The 14303-nt window shown below is 41.3% G+C and overlaps 1 protein-coding gene across 5 annotated transcripts in view; it reads left to right on the top strand.

The window, feature by feature from the left end:
* dock10 (dedicator of cytokinesis 10) overlaps positions 1 to 14303 on the top strand; it is a 69188-nt gene that overhangs the window by 50377 nt on the left and 4508 nt on the right. For 4 of the 5 annotated variants that reach the window (XM_042413930.1, XM_042413931.1, XM_042413932.1 and 1 more), the window contains 25 exons: positions 583 to 696; positions 913 to 984; positions 1120 to 1266; positions 1570 to 1653; positions 1763 to 1859; positions 3053 to 3085; positions 3348 to 3526; positions 4204 to 4320; positions 5008 to 5125; positions 5222 to 5343; positions 6176 to 6290; positions 6657 to 6723; positions 7139 to 7186; positions 9398 to 9508; positions 10066 to 10178; positions 10261 to 10376; positions 11014 to 11151; positions 11276 to 11458; positions 11554 to 11664; positions 11743 to 11958; positions 12081 to 12138; positions 12842 to 12943; positions 13539 to 13645; positions 13834 to 13956; positions 14072 to 14185. In XM_042413930.1, coding sequence (XP_042269864.1) covers positions 583 to 696; positions 913 to 984; positions 1120 to 1266; positions 1570 to 1653; positions 1763 to 1859; positions 3053 to 3085; positions 3348 to 3526; positions 4204 to 4320; positions 5008 to 5125; positions 5222 to 5343; positions 6176 to 6290; positions 6657 to 6723; positions 7139 to 7186; positions 9398 to 9508; positions 10066 to 10178; positions 10261 to 10376; positions 11014 to 11151; positions 11276 to 11458; positions 11554 to 11664; positions 11743 to 11958; positions 12081 to 12138; positions 12842 to 12943; positions 13539 to 13645; positions 13834 to 13956; positions 14072 to 14185 — 2805 coding nt within the window. The remainder of the gene's footprint in view (positions 1 to 582; positions 697 to 912; positions 985 to 1119; positions 1267 to 1569; positions 1654 to 1762; positions 1860 to 3052; positions 3086 to 3347; positions 3527 to 4203; positions 4321 to 5007; positions 5126 to 5221; positions 5344 to 6175; positions 6291 to 6656; positions 6724 to 7138; positions 7187 to 9397; positions 9509 to 10065; positions 10179 to 10260; positions 10377 to 11013; positions 11152 to 11275; positions 11459 to 11553; positions 11665 to 11742; positions 11959 to 12080; positions 12139 to 12841; positions 12944 to 13538; positions 13646 to 13833; positions 13957 to 14071; positions 14186 to 14303) is intronic. The other variant, XM_042413934.1, reaches the window with a different exon arrangement.

The following is a 14303-nucleotide window of genomic DNA, read 5'->3' on the forward strand; positions in this document are numbered from 1 at the left end:
GCAAACTAGGACATTCAGCCTGCTCAATCAGAAACACAAGGCGTGTTTGTTTAGGGGGGAGAAAATCAGTGAGAGAATTAGAGAAGAGAGCAGGAGAAACCACAAGACCTGTTTGATGTTGGCCACAATGAAGGAAAACTGCAGAGCTTGAAGAGGTTATGGCAGAGACGGATGGTGGGAGGTAAGAGGAGAGGACCGGCAGAGCTAATGGAAGTAGCGTTGCCATGGTAACAGATTGGCATGGTGTTCAGGGCTAGTGGTGCCCAATTTGAACTGCTCTGTGTGTGTGTTTGTGTGTGTGCATGTGCCCGTATGCGTGTTCAGTGGAAAGGGGTGGGGGGGGGGGTGGGGGTTTACTGTAGCACGAATTGAGTAGTGGGCAGCTGTAATCAAACCATACTGATGTTTTCTTTTGTTTTTTTTTAATCCAGTTAGCAATATGGAAAACATTTGATTTGTCTTATTTCATGTTGCTGTATAAATGTAGTGTATTTGTTCATATGCATTTATAGTATTTGAGATTTCATTGTGTGTATTATCTACTGTATACCACTGACTTTTTCCTTTTATGTGCGTGTGTAGTATGTGTTCAAGTCAGAGGACCACGGCTTTAGGACAGTCCATGAGGAGTTGGCTAAGGGGATGACCTTTGACCTGAAGAGCAATGAGCAGGCAGCAGTCAGGAATGTCCTGAAGGTTAGTCTCATACCTTCTCTTCTGTACATTTACGTGATTTTTGCCCAAATTGAAATGTATAATTGTTGTTCATGCCTCTCAGTTCCCAAAGGAAATGGATTTAGTGCAGAATTCTCAGACAAAATCACATGTGCCTTGTCTGTTCTCATGCTGGATCAAATTAGACAGAAAATATTGGAGCGAGAATGACCTTTCTTTGAACCCTGTCTCTTTCAGTTCTCTTGGTTCTTCTTTGAACTGATTGTCAAGTCCATGGCCCAACATTTGGTCAACTGCGACAAAGTAAAGGTAAGGTGGCATACTCTGCTACCTGCTATACCTGGAAACATAAATGGGTCACTATAGATCCTTTGCATATGTATAATATGACTCTGGGCATAGTGTATGATTTTCTTTTGCTAATTCTGTGTTTGTTTACTGCAGCTTCCCAGGCCCCAGCGTTTCCCCTCATCCTACCTGAGCCGTGTGGAGACTCTGGTGGAAACGGTGTCTGAACACATCTTCTGGAAAAACAAAGAACTGGGAGAAGAGACACGCAGTGCCAACTTAGCTGTGGCAGCTTTTGTAAAGGTGCGGGTAGAATGTTGATGATTTGTTTCTTTATTTCTGTATGAGAGAATAGATATACATTTAAAGTTAAATGAAACATCTGTAAAAAGCGAGTTTATTGTCTCTGTGGGTGGTTTTAAACTGTGAAGGCTACTGTACATACAGCTTATATTGCTCCGAGATGGATCAATGCCAACAGATAAAGATAATGCTTCTTTCCATATACTAGTTTATCTATTGATTCCTCCATCGGTGTTAAATGATCTGTCTCTTGCTTTCTCAATACCTAATTTTGTATGTGTGTGTGTGTGTGTGTGTCTGCAGCGTTGCTTTACCTTGATGGACAGAGGCTTCACCTTCAAACTGATCAGCAACTACATTAACATGATCACTGCTACTGACAGCAAGGTAAAAACTTGATTGGAATTGATTTCAGGGAAACAGTGTTGTTTAGTGAAAATATACAGTATATAATTAATTGAAACATCATTCAACTAATATTTCTTGTGTCTGATAGGTCTTGTGTGAGCTGAAATTTGAGTTCTTGAGAGAGGTGTGTAACCATGAACACTACATTCCTCTCAGCCTGCCCTTGCCGTCCGCTCGCATCACAGGTAAGTGCCCAGTCTATGGGGCCTTTTACCTAGCCTTTATTCAAGAGCGTGTTCTTTCAATTTGAGAGCATGATTTATTGATTTCACATTCAGATTTTGTAATGCTTTCCCTCAAACCCTGCCCTCACACTCAAATAGCCCCTGCTTGCGCTTAGATTTGCTTTACATCTGCTCAAACTGTATGCTTACACTCAGATGTATTGATGCTTGCACAGATTTCCTGCTCCAGCTTCGGCTTGTGAAATGTCTGCTCTCAGGTTTCTGCTCTGCTCTTGGATTTTTTTATGTAACAACCCTGTCAATATTCCCCAACCAAAAGAATACCAGGTGTAGTGTTGACCAATGAAATAATCCCTGCCTCCTTGCGGGCGCGTTCGCTTTACTTCTTCAACCAGGTTCATCCACTCTCACTCTCCAGGGCTTTGTTAAATGTACTTCCCTTGCTTTCTTTACGACTTTTGGAATAAAAGGACAGTTAATATATATACCAGCACCCGTACTTTTTATTATAATAGCTACACTGATATATGTATACTGTATATATACATATATAAACTGTCCTTTAAAAGTAAGAGAAACGCATTTAATAAAGCTCTGGAGGGTGGGAGTGGATGAACCAGGTTAAAGAGTAACTGCCCGTATGGGACGCTCTAAGAGGTAAAGCGAATCCGCCTGCAAGGAGGCAGCGATCGTTTCATCGGTCAACAATAAAACTGGTCTTCTATTGTTTGGGGAATTTTGACAGGGTTGTTGCAAAAAAAAATCCGAGAGCAGAGCAGAAATCTGAGAGCAGACGTTTCACGAGCGCACAGAAGCAGCCTGACTTCAAGGAGAAGGGAGAAGAGCAGGAAAATTGTGTAAGCAACAATACATCTGAGTGTAAGCATACAGTTTGAGCAGATGCAAAGCAAATCTAAGTGCAAGCAGGGGCTATTTGAGTGCAAGGGCAGGGTTTTGAGGGAAAGCATTACAAAATCTGAACGTGAAATCAATATATCATGATCTCAAATTGAAAGACCATGCTTTTGAGTAAAGAGCGGCTGAATAACCGTAGTGGAGTGACACTCATGTAGTGTTGATGTGTTAACTCAATCATACATCGAGTCGTCACTCACTCTCATTTGTCTATTAACACTCTGTCTCTCTCTCTTTCTTCTTCTGTCATTTCTTCTCACTTTATTTGTTCATATCAGACCATGCATCCCCAGAGCCACAAAGCACTCATGGTAAATATGTGCATTCATTCCTTTGTAATGTTGTATGTGTATAGTGTTGCTACAGTGTGTGCTACAGTGGTATGATGATAATGAAATTCATGGCAAATTGGCCTGTCACATTATTTGCTCTCTGTAACCACATTTTTATTTAGAAATGGATTAATTAACTCCCTGATGGAAAGCAAATATTGGCATGAGAATTATTTGAATCACATGCTGTTCAGTTAATTTCCATTTTAAATGTGGATTGCTTTTGTTCTTTTTTACTCAGTGTCAGTGCCTGAGTACAACCTGACAGGAGAGTTCTGCAGGAAGCACTTCCTGACCGGCCTGTTACTACGGGAACTGGGTCTGGCGCTCCAGGATGAACAGGACCTGAGACACCTAGCTTTGGCCACCCTGAAGACTCTAATGGCCAAACACTCTCTGGATGCACGTTATGCCACCAAGGTAGACAAAACGCATGTTTACATGGGAGAGAAACTAAAGAACATGAACAATGAATCATGAGCTCACAGTAGAAATTCTTCCAACATGACTCACACAAACATATACAGACTGACATGTGATTGTTCATAGCAGCTGCGGGCGGCAGAGAAGATCTCTTGATGAATGCTGGGAAGTGTCCAGATCACATTGAGTCAGTAATCTGCTCTCTGCTAAACAGTACCAAATACAGCCAACCACAACACAACAACAGAGCTGTAGTCAGGGCCGAGACTGGCTCTAATCGAGTCTGAGTCAAAACCAAATGTGTGCTGAGACTAAATAGAAGCCAGTAGAGAAAAAATCTGGTTTGGTTAAAGACCACAACATTTTCTCGTCAGGAGATATGAAATATTATGTAATTGCACTGCTATTTATCTATTATCGACTCCTAAAAGATCATAGAGATGTGAACAGCCAAATAAAGCATCTTAAATACAAAATTAATCAACACTTCGTTTGAGAAAAACATCTACATGGAGACTTACTCGTTAAATATATAATTACTAGCTCTCTAGATTAAAGATTATGTTAATTTGTTGGGGGTATTACAAAATAATGTCACTTACTACAAAATACACACAAATCTTTTTATGAGACTTACTGTACATGACGCCCCCTTTAATTGACTGTCTTTTCAGGAGAAGCAGGCAAAAATTGCTTCTCTCTACCTGCCTCTGTATGGCCTGATCCTGGACAACATGCCTCGATTCTTCCTCAGGGACCTCTTCCCCATCTACTTCACCTCTAGCGACCAAGTAAGAGTCAAATTGAAAGATGGAATAATTGACTGATCAGCTGTGTAATGTCTTAAATGTGCAATGAAAAAATTACTTTTCTTTCCAGTCTTGGTTATTCATTGGCTAGTATTGTTGTTGGTTATGTTAACATGTTACTTACCTATAATACTGCATTGCAATGAATTTAGAGATGGAAACTGTGCTCAACACAACTTTAACCAGCATGAGCCAACAAAATAAACATTACTTAATTAGACCATTTACTGTACTTAAAATTCTGTTCTATGTAACTTCATCAGCTGGCCCCAGTTTTGTTCCGTTCTTTGCAGCAGAGTCTCTCCTTCGTAGTTGGTATAGGTTTGCACTGACTGTACAAATATCACCCAAATTATACAGTCTTGCTGGACGCTGTACGTTTTCGTCCCCTTCTATTTGATTTCCACACCATTAACAAAACTGCATGTACTCATTAATACAGTTACTGTTAACATTTAGTGTAAGATTGTTTAGATCATTTTAAATAAATGTATGCCTTTATTAAGAGGCTTGTGTTGCTTTGTCTAATGAATGCTTGTAAAACTGTCTCGCAAGTAACATGTTGTCATAACTAAAAGAACTGATTGGCTGAACTTTAAAATAATGAGACTCGGTTTGAACAAAAAAAAACCTGTAAATACCATTCTCTCTCATCTGCTCCACTACTAGGGCTCTCGAGATGACCTTAGTGTAGGAGGAGGAATTGCTGGAGCAGTGATTCCCGTCACTCGCCATGGCAACTCTGTGGATGCTTCCTTTTCCAAAGAAGTACTCAACTCCATCACAGGTAGTAGCGTGTGTGTAGCTGTCTGTCTATTTCTATGCATAAAGGTGTGAATGAGGGCATTGATGCTGACACCCCTCCCCCCCCATCCTCCACCAGCCTTCTCATCCTTAGCAGTTGCTACGGGTAACCAGACTGACTCTCGGGGTTCTCTGATCAGCGTGGACTCCAACCCTAGCAACAGTGACAGAAACAGTGAAAAGATGGACGGATGTGAGAAGGTGAGAAAAGAAAGGGGTTGCATGTTATTATGACATGTCTCATATGGTTCTTTATTTCTGGTTGTAGCAGAGGAGCAGCAAACAGATCTGTCAAAAGAAGTTAAATCATTTAGACACATTGGCTGCGTACATTTCATATAGGCTGTAATGTACATAGCCAGTCTTTTTCATTGTTGAGTCATTGATACTTACTACACTACATATGGGTTTCTAGAAGAGCAGTATTCATCCTGGTGGGCTACAAATCTAAGATGCTGATCTTGTTATCACAATGTTACCTGTTTGGGTGGGGCTAGGGACCTCTCTCCTCATTTCCTGTCACCTTTCTATTGTGTACTGTGTAATAAAGGCTAAAAAAAAACAGCCAAAAATACTTGATAAAAAGAAAATATCAAGAGGACAGCTGCCACCATCACCCGTAGATAATTTTGACCAGACAACAAAAAGAAGTAATTTTTTATTGATTTCATTTTATTTATTCTGTTAACTGTTCAGTTATATTTTCTGTAAATATTTCCCAACATGAATGTCTAATGCTGTTTCCAGACCTTCTCCAGACTGCCTGGAATAAAAATCTGGTGGGGAATTGCTGAAACGTTTATTGAACCATTTATTTGTTGGCCTAAAAGTAGTGAAATTCAAATAGATTTAGTCTACAAAAGTATTGCATCCGCTCATAAAATACCCATTATTTGTACGTTTTTAATTGTTAACCACCTTGCTAAAACCCACAAATTCACATAAAAAAAATACAGAGGACATGACCTCAGTTTCCTCAATGGCTGCTTCCATCCTGATACAAACTGTATATGTTTTGGATGTTTGTCCTCAGTTTGCTCGGCCCCAGTCCCTGATAGGCTACGGTTCTCGCTGTGACAAGCTGGACCAGGCAGAAACCCGAAGCCTCCTCATGTGCTTCTTGCACATCATGAAAACCATATCTGAGGGTAAGAAATTACATTTTTACAAACATTCATACACAGGATTTACACAATCCAGTCCAGACCCTTGTCCAAGAGATGTTTTTTTTAAGATTTGTTCTACTACTTGTTTGAGTTTCCCACTTACAGTGGATCAACAGAGTTCAAGAACTTAAAAAATAATACTTATTATATTGTAGATATTGACTGAATTGTACTAATAAAGTGACTCTTGTCCATGTGTCCTTTACACAGGTTAAAACACTAATTATTGATAACTGTTTGTCTTTTTCGGTCATTCCAATAGTTAGTATAAAAGCTGCAATGCCAATTGGCTGCCACTCTAGAAATCTTCTACGATGTAACATATTTTCTTCTGTTGCTTGTTTCCAGATGTGCTGGTGTCCTACTGGCACCGGGCCATTCATCAGGAGATCTCAGACTTCTTTAACATCCTGGAGTAAGTGCTCTTCTTTCTTCCTCGCAGAGTGTTACCACAGCTCCTTTTAGGCTGACTAGTGATACTGCGAACACAGACGAAAAAAAAAAAACACTGAGACAGGCTGAGTTGGGGACAGACGCATGAGAAGAGAAAAAAGGGGACTGCAGCCAAAAGGGAACAGATGAAAGTAATGACACAGTGAGAGAGAGAGAGCGAGAGAGAGCGAGAGAGAAGAAAAACAGACTGCAATTCCAATGAGAGCTCCCTCTCCACTGAACAGTGCAGTAAATTAACTTTCTGTTTCCTGTTTGTGTCAGCATCTAAAGTGTACTGTTACAACTCAGTTCTATCACATGTGCTCCATTTATCCTGTGTTCCTAACTCACAAAACACACAGAAACACAAGCATTTTTTGCATTTTATTTTTCTTCAGGCTGTGTCTTCAGCACTTCAGGTTTCTGGGAAAACGCCACATAGCCAGGTAAGTGTGCGCTGTACATCGCCTTCTCCGACACAGAGGTGGACCAGGTCTCGTTTAAATGCACTTATAATAACGCTGAATATATGGAAACAGCTTATTAACTCGACATACATGCTACAGCAAAAGGTTGTAACACCCCCACCCACTGATACATAATTCATATAATCATGCGCACACATGAATGCACACATGTGCAAATGAAGCCACACACACATGTGCAAACACACACAAACAAATGAATGAGACACAGTCAGGCAGAAATACTAATATGTGTTCTGTATGCGTGTGCACACCCAGGGATGAGCTTCAAGAGGGGAAGAGGTAAAGGAGGGAAGAAAAGGAGAGAGGGGGGAGGTGAAACTCCTGGATCTTGCTGTTGAGAGCAAAGCACTGCTGGATATTGTACTGTAGTAGTTGGCAAGCACAGGATGGGGGTTGCTATCGTGTGTGTATGTGTGCGCACGCCTGTGCTCTTACTGGAGCTGAGCCATTGGCACTGTTAGACTCATCCATCTACTGGTTCCTCCCAGCTAATTAAATTAGCCCTCTTTTTCCTTTCAGCAATAAGATGCTGAGATGTAAGCCAACAAAAGGCTGGGAGAACACACTGCTTTACTGTGCGTGGAAGCATTAACAGAATAAAGATAGCTGGAAGCCTAGCTTGCACTCTCAGACATAGCTGAGCCTGTCTGGAGCTGCTAGCTACTTAACATTCGTCTGTAATACCAGGCCATGGGGGATTCACAGTCTTACGCCTGTGTCTGTCTCAGTCTCTCTCTCTGTTAGCTCTTTGATGCCTGGCTGAATCAGTGTGGGCACCCATTGAAGTTCAGGGGCGATGAATTACAAGCTAGGGAGACTAGTCAGACAACCTATCAGACAACAAATCAGTCATTAAGTTAGGCGGTGATACTACAGTTTAATCCTAGACATTCCTCTGACATATCCTGTTTCTGTTAGATCAGGGAGCCTCATTTCCTTAACTTTTGCCGTATTTAACACTCAAGATCACATACACACACCTATAGGAACATCCACATGCACATGCACAATATACAGTAGAAGTGACAGACAAATAACACAAAACTGTAATATTTTCTCCATGTTCGACCTTGCTGTTGTAGTCTCCACTGCATTGCATGCCTCATACTGTACCCTCCCCTTCTGTGCATGCTGCTGATAATGGATTGTTAGTGTGACTGCACATTTATTGATGTCCTGTTGCATCAAGTAACCCTTTCTGTATTGACATACAAGATAAATAAACATTTATGCTGATACTGTATAGTAGTTTTGTTTGCTCTTGACATCCTTTACCACGTTTGCCTCATTGATGTTGCATGTCGACCTTGTAGCCCTCTGTTTCCATATCCTGCCTCAGCCTGCCTGGCTGCACTCCACCTGCTGCTTGGCTTGTCTCACTTTCTTTAATCGGGCTTTGAGGCAGTTGTGTTGATTGGCTTATACAATAGTTGTCTTCTTTCTTTGCCTGGCAAAGGCGCCATTTGTTTTATGGCAGTAGTTTCTGATCTAGCTTCATTTAGGCATCAAAAGATGACATATTTAAACATCTGTTTGTCGAGATCCAGTTACTAAGCTGATTTGTGCTGCAGCTTAACTGGCATTTGGTGTCATCACATCTATACATCTAAATCTCCATGCTGTCCAGTGTTATACATTAATGCTGACCTCAAGCCTCTACTCATCAATAACACTCTAACAAGAGTTGATATAACTTTTACACAGTATTATACTAATGGAAAACTAAAACCATCGACTCTGCTATACCACTAACCTTTCCATCTGGCTGTGCGTTTGCGTGTCAGCTCATATTGCCTTTCTATATGAGCTGTTTGATCCTTCTTTCTGACCCCATCCACACGCATCACACCAAGGTCAAATTGGACTTTTCCTGTTTACTTTCAGTATTTCATTCAGCCTTGCTGGAATACAATGTGGCCTAGTTGCTATAAACATGTAACAAGGTCACAAAAGTGCAAAAAGAATTGCTGCATTGCAAAGTGTTTACATTTACACTTAAGTGTTTAAGTGGCTAAGTTTTATTGACTGCAGGCATGCTCAAGCAAATGCTGCCATGCCACACACAGTGAATATAACTGACTAATGATGTTGGACACAATAACACTAAAACAATGATGGTCTTAACTAAACTAACTAATGTTAGCTTTGATGTGATTGGCTCGTGAACAGGAAGCTAGCAGCGGCACTAAAGCTGGCCCAGGCTACGCAGGCCAATGGCACCCTGAAGGGCTCTAACCACCCCTCCCACTCCACTCAACCCTCAAGCCTCTTCCCACAATGGTAATCACCCTCCTCCAGGAAAACTGACCTCACCTCAGCCATGATGACAGAGTTAAGCTGTTTAAAGATACTGAGTCTCTGGTTACTGAAATCATCCTTACAGCTAAAGATTCAAAATGTAAAGCTTTTATTTATTGCAAGAAACTCCAGATTACTGAAGTACAAGTTTAACCTAAATGAGCAATGTTAACACTTTTAGATAAATACATACTTGTTCTGTGTATATCCATCATTGATGTGATCACTGCGTGTTTTCATGTTATATACTGTAACTGTGTTCTCAGCATGTCCCTCCTCATACCTGCAGTGTTTTGTGTGATTATGCCAGTCGTTGTCTCTGTACTCTCATGTGTTCATAGGCTTCCAATAACAGCAAATCCTTGGGACATGGATGCCGTATATTTACCTGCCTACTCGAATATACAAAATTAGTTTCCACATATAAATCCAGGCATTTAGTAGTATATTTGCTGCAGGTTAATTTAAACAAGTTTTTAAAAAAAAACGTGTGAGTACTGTGATTGATACTAGCCGCTGATCACTGCTGTTACCACTAGGATGGCATCATCTGGAGGTGAAGGTCATAGACATGCTCGCTCCCAAACCATGCCCATCATCAGGGGCAAGAACGCTCTCACCAACCCCAAGCTGCTGCAGATGATAGACACAGGTAAAACAAACACATTCATTCTAAATCAGGCTAAAGAGTTCATGTGATGGATTGAGTTATTAATATTTGACTCTGTTTCCAGATGGAAATATTCAGGATGGGGATACATTAAGTCCTACAGATATTGAGGCGAACTTGTCCACTGAGGTGTCCCTCACTGTTCTGGATGTACTAGAGCTCTTTGTTCACCATCACAAGGTCTGTGGTCCTTTTACAGTTTACAACCTGAAACTACATTCCACACCATACACATACTGTATCTGTTTTGTACTTTTTTAAGGACACCTTAATATGGCAAGCCTCTGAATTGGACATGACAAGCAAATAAATCAATTTAAATGTATTTACTTTGGCTTTACCAGATATTTCTGGTAGATATTCTAACCTTTAAAATCAAATAATAAAAATTCATTTTGGTGTTGTAACTATAAAACAAACAGAAAATTCAAATCATATTTTTATTCCAGCATCTTGATAAAAACAAAAAAACAGTGTTTATTCTCATATCTACTACCATCATTTTAAGTACATGGACCAACTGTTTACAGTATATACTCTACAGTACAACATATTATTTTAGTACAAATGAAATGTTTGTAGTTGTGGTGGCTCCAGCCTGAAATGTAATGTAATGTATGCCATTCACACCTCTCATTATACATGTCAAGTCAATGATACTCTACTGCCATCTGGTGGCAGGAAGAATTTCTGTGTTCATTGAACTTTAAGCAGTCTTTGCTTTTCACTTTATTTCACTTAACTTAAGAAAAAAGTTGCTGAAGTTGAAAATGTTATAGTTAAATATATGTTCTGTTTTTCTTTACCATGCCTGCAGAAGCAGCTGTTGCAGGATGAAGGACAGAATGCATTGATGAAGAAGGTGCTGGACACCTACTTGCTCTTCTTTCAGATCAACCAGTCAACCGCCACTCTACGGCATGTCTTTGCTTCGCTCAGGCTCTTCGTACAAAAGGTCCTCTATATAAGCATACACACACGCGTGCACATCACATCAAATACACAAATATTTGTTGTTAACAAGCAACAAATAACATCTGCGTTTCTCCTCTGTGCTTCATCTTTTTCTCTTTCTGTAGTTCCCCAATGCATTCTTCCAGGGTAAAGCAGACCTGTGTGGCTGTCTGTGCTATGAGATCCTCAAGTGCTGTAACCATCGATCAAGCTCCACCCAGACGGAGGCTGCTGCCCTGCTGTATTTTTTCATGAGAAAAAACTTTGAGTTTACTAAGGGCAAGTCTATAGTCCGCTCACATCTCCAGGTCAGTGACAAGTATATAATTTCTATATTGTGTGCTTTGTGAATAGTGTTTTCAGAGCAACATTTACCTCATCCCCTACTCCTCTCTCCACTCAGGTTATCAAAGCAGTGAGCCAGTTGATAGCAGATGCAGGCATTGGAGGCTCGAGATTTCAGCAGTCTCTGGCCATCATCAATAACTTTGCCAACGGAGATGCACCACTCAAGGTAGAGCGGGTCAAAGCTACTGTCATATTACAGCTGTCTACACGTAGTCATGGTACTTAACAAAATACTTTTCCACAGAGCACTCCATTCCCAGCCGAGGTGAAAGACCTGACAAAGCGGATCAGGACAGTTCTGATGGCCACAGCCCAAATGAAGGAGCATGAGAAGGATCCAGAGATGCTGGTGGATCTGCAGTACAGTCTGGCCAACTCCTACGCCAGCACCCCTGAGCTTCGCCGCACCTGGCTGGAGAGCATGGCTAAGGTCCACGTGCGCAACGGCGATCTCTCTGAGGTAAAAAAAATGTTAAATTTTTTAGAGTGCACTTACAATAGGTTTCAGGATGGGGTCAGAAAGTGTCACAAATGGCTTTTAGAGTGAAGCATTAATTTAATTTGATGGTGTCTTTCCCTCAGGCTGCCATGTGCTACATCCACATCTCAGCCCTGATCGCTGAATCACTGAAGAGGAGAGGTTAGTGCACATGTGCTGCTGCTTTCACTTTGCAAGCTGTATATCAGCATGGTGTGTGTGTGTGTGTGTGTGTGTATGTGTATGCACAAATACCTGTGCGTATGCAGTGCTATAGTGTGTGCATCTTTGCAGACTTGGTAACATCTAACGAGAAAGTCCGATCACATCCATCTTTTATCAATTAACCAACCTTTCTATCTTTGCTAACATGGGCATCGCAACTTTCGGGCATCATTCCTTCATATCACCATTGGGGGTTAATTTGTATGTTTGAAAGTGACTTGAGTGCGTCTTTGAATGGTGAACATAAGGAAGAAACCCATGGGGAAGGAAGATTGAATCTCTGTCTGCCAACTAGTAGTATAGACCTGTCTTTGCATCCAAATACCTTTCCCATGTATTACTGACTTCCACACGTTTTGCTGTGCCGCATGTCTATCAACAAATCTGATTGCTCTTATGTGTGCATGCTTCCTCATTTAGACCACATCATGTGTCTATCTATTGCTACGTGTGCCTGACATCTTTCTGCATGCACTGTACGCACTGAGCCTGCGTGTTGATAGCTAGCGTAGCATGCCAGCTGCTTGGCTGTTTGGTGAATCTCTCAACAGCCTTGTCCTTGAGAATAAAAGGCAAAAGCAAGTGGACGTCAACTTTGTAAACCTCCTCCTCCTCCTCCTCCTCCCCTCCTACCAAACAGGCTACTGGAGAGCTGACAAGGCCAGGATGTCCAGTGTGTCCCCTGAAGAAAGCCCCGTCTTTAACTGTAGCTCCTTACTAACTACCTCCCGAGATCAAGACAGTGAGTGTGTGCGCCTGGGGCCTGCTGGGTGGTGGGGGTTGGGAGTTCGTAACATAGGGATGGAGAGACAAGGGACTGTGGGAGGAAGAGGGTCTGTACTGACATGTTGAAACCTCTTGCAATTGGGTGGATAGTGTTGATATTGAGAGGTGGACATGTTTTGGATTGAGGAGACATCGGGATGTCAGGTGCCATTTCAAATCTTAACCACTCCATTGTTGGGTAATGTTTTCAGGACCACTGTTCTTGCCTTAATGATATGAGATTGTATCAAGATGTCACTTATTACTTTCACTGGTTGAGCTTCACTGTTCACTCAAGTCTCACTGGATAAGATGTTCAGTGTCACTGGGATCTGATATGAAGCACGCTCACGTTTGATGTTTTTAATTTTGTTTGAGTCTGCAAAAATGGTTTGAGTTACATTGAATGCTTGACTGGGAAAAACTATAACATTTCTTGTATTTTAATACAAGAATCTTTGTGTTGTGTATGCTTATAAGCTGAACATAACACCTTGTAATAATGTGTGACTGGGTATCTTTGGAATTACTTGCTAACTTTCCCTGATGTCACTTTCACTTTGACACCCCAGCGTCGTTCTCTATGGGCTGGGCAGCATTTATGTGCATCAGTCCTAATGTCAAGGAGGAGGGTGCCATGAAGGAAGACACTGGTACACAAGACACACCCTATACTGAGGTCAGTGTTAGCCTTTAATCTTGAACAAAATTTCACGAATGACCTCCATTTTGCTCTGTGAAGTAGCATTTTATTATCATAATCATTGATGGAAATTTGAAAGGATTTGGTGTGATGTGATTGTGGCATGGCAGTAAATGGGATTGCTTTCTCTTTAATTCTGTATCCTTCCTGATTTTACTGTGTAGGACACCCTGGTAGAGCAGCTGGAGCTGTGTGTGGACTACCTGTGGAAATCTGAGAGACACGAGCTCATCGCTGACATCAACAAACCTGTGATTGTTGTCTTTGAAAAGAGGAGAGATTTTAAGGTAAATTTTGCTCTACACTTTTGTGTGTATGTGTGTGTGTGTGTGTGTGTGTGTGTGTGTGTGTACTGTATGTGCATGAGGAGCAGAATTTAATCTTCTGTGTTTGTACCCACAGAGGCTGTCAGAGCTGTACTATGACATCCATCGCTCCTATCTGAAGGTGACTGAGGTGGTGAACTCAGAAAAGCGTCTCTTCGGTCGCTACTACCGTGTAGCTTTCTATGGACAGGTGAGGGACACTACTTTAGTTATTGTTGAAAGTACACATTTACATGGACACACTTATACACACCTCTACACATATAAAAACCACATTTACGAACTCTTGTTAATGCTACAGCAGAACA

Source organism: Thunnus maccoyii, chromosome 6, assembly GCF_910596095.1.
Source record: "Thunnus maccoyii chromosome 6, fThuMac1.1, whole genome shotgun sequence".
In the NCBI taxonomy this organism is placed as follows: Eukaryota; Metazoa; Chordata; class Actinopteri; order Scombriformes; family Scombridae; genus Thunnus; species Thunnus maccoyii.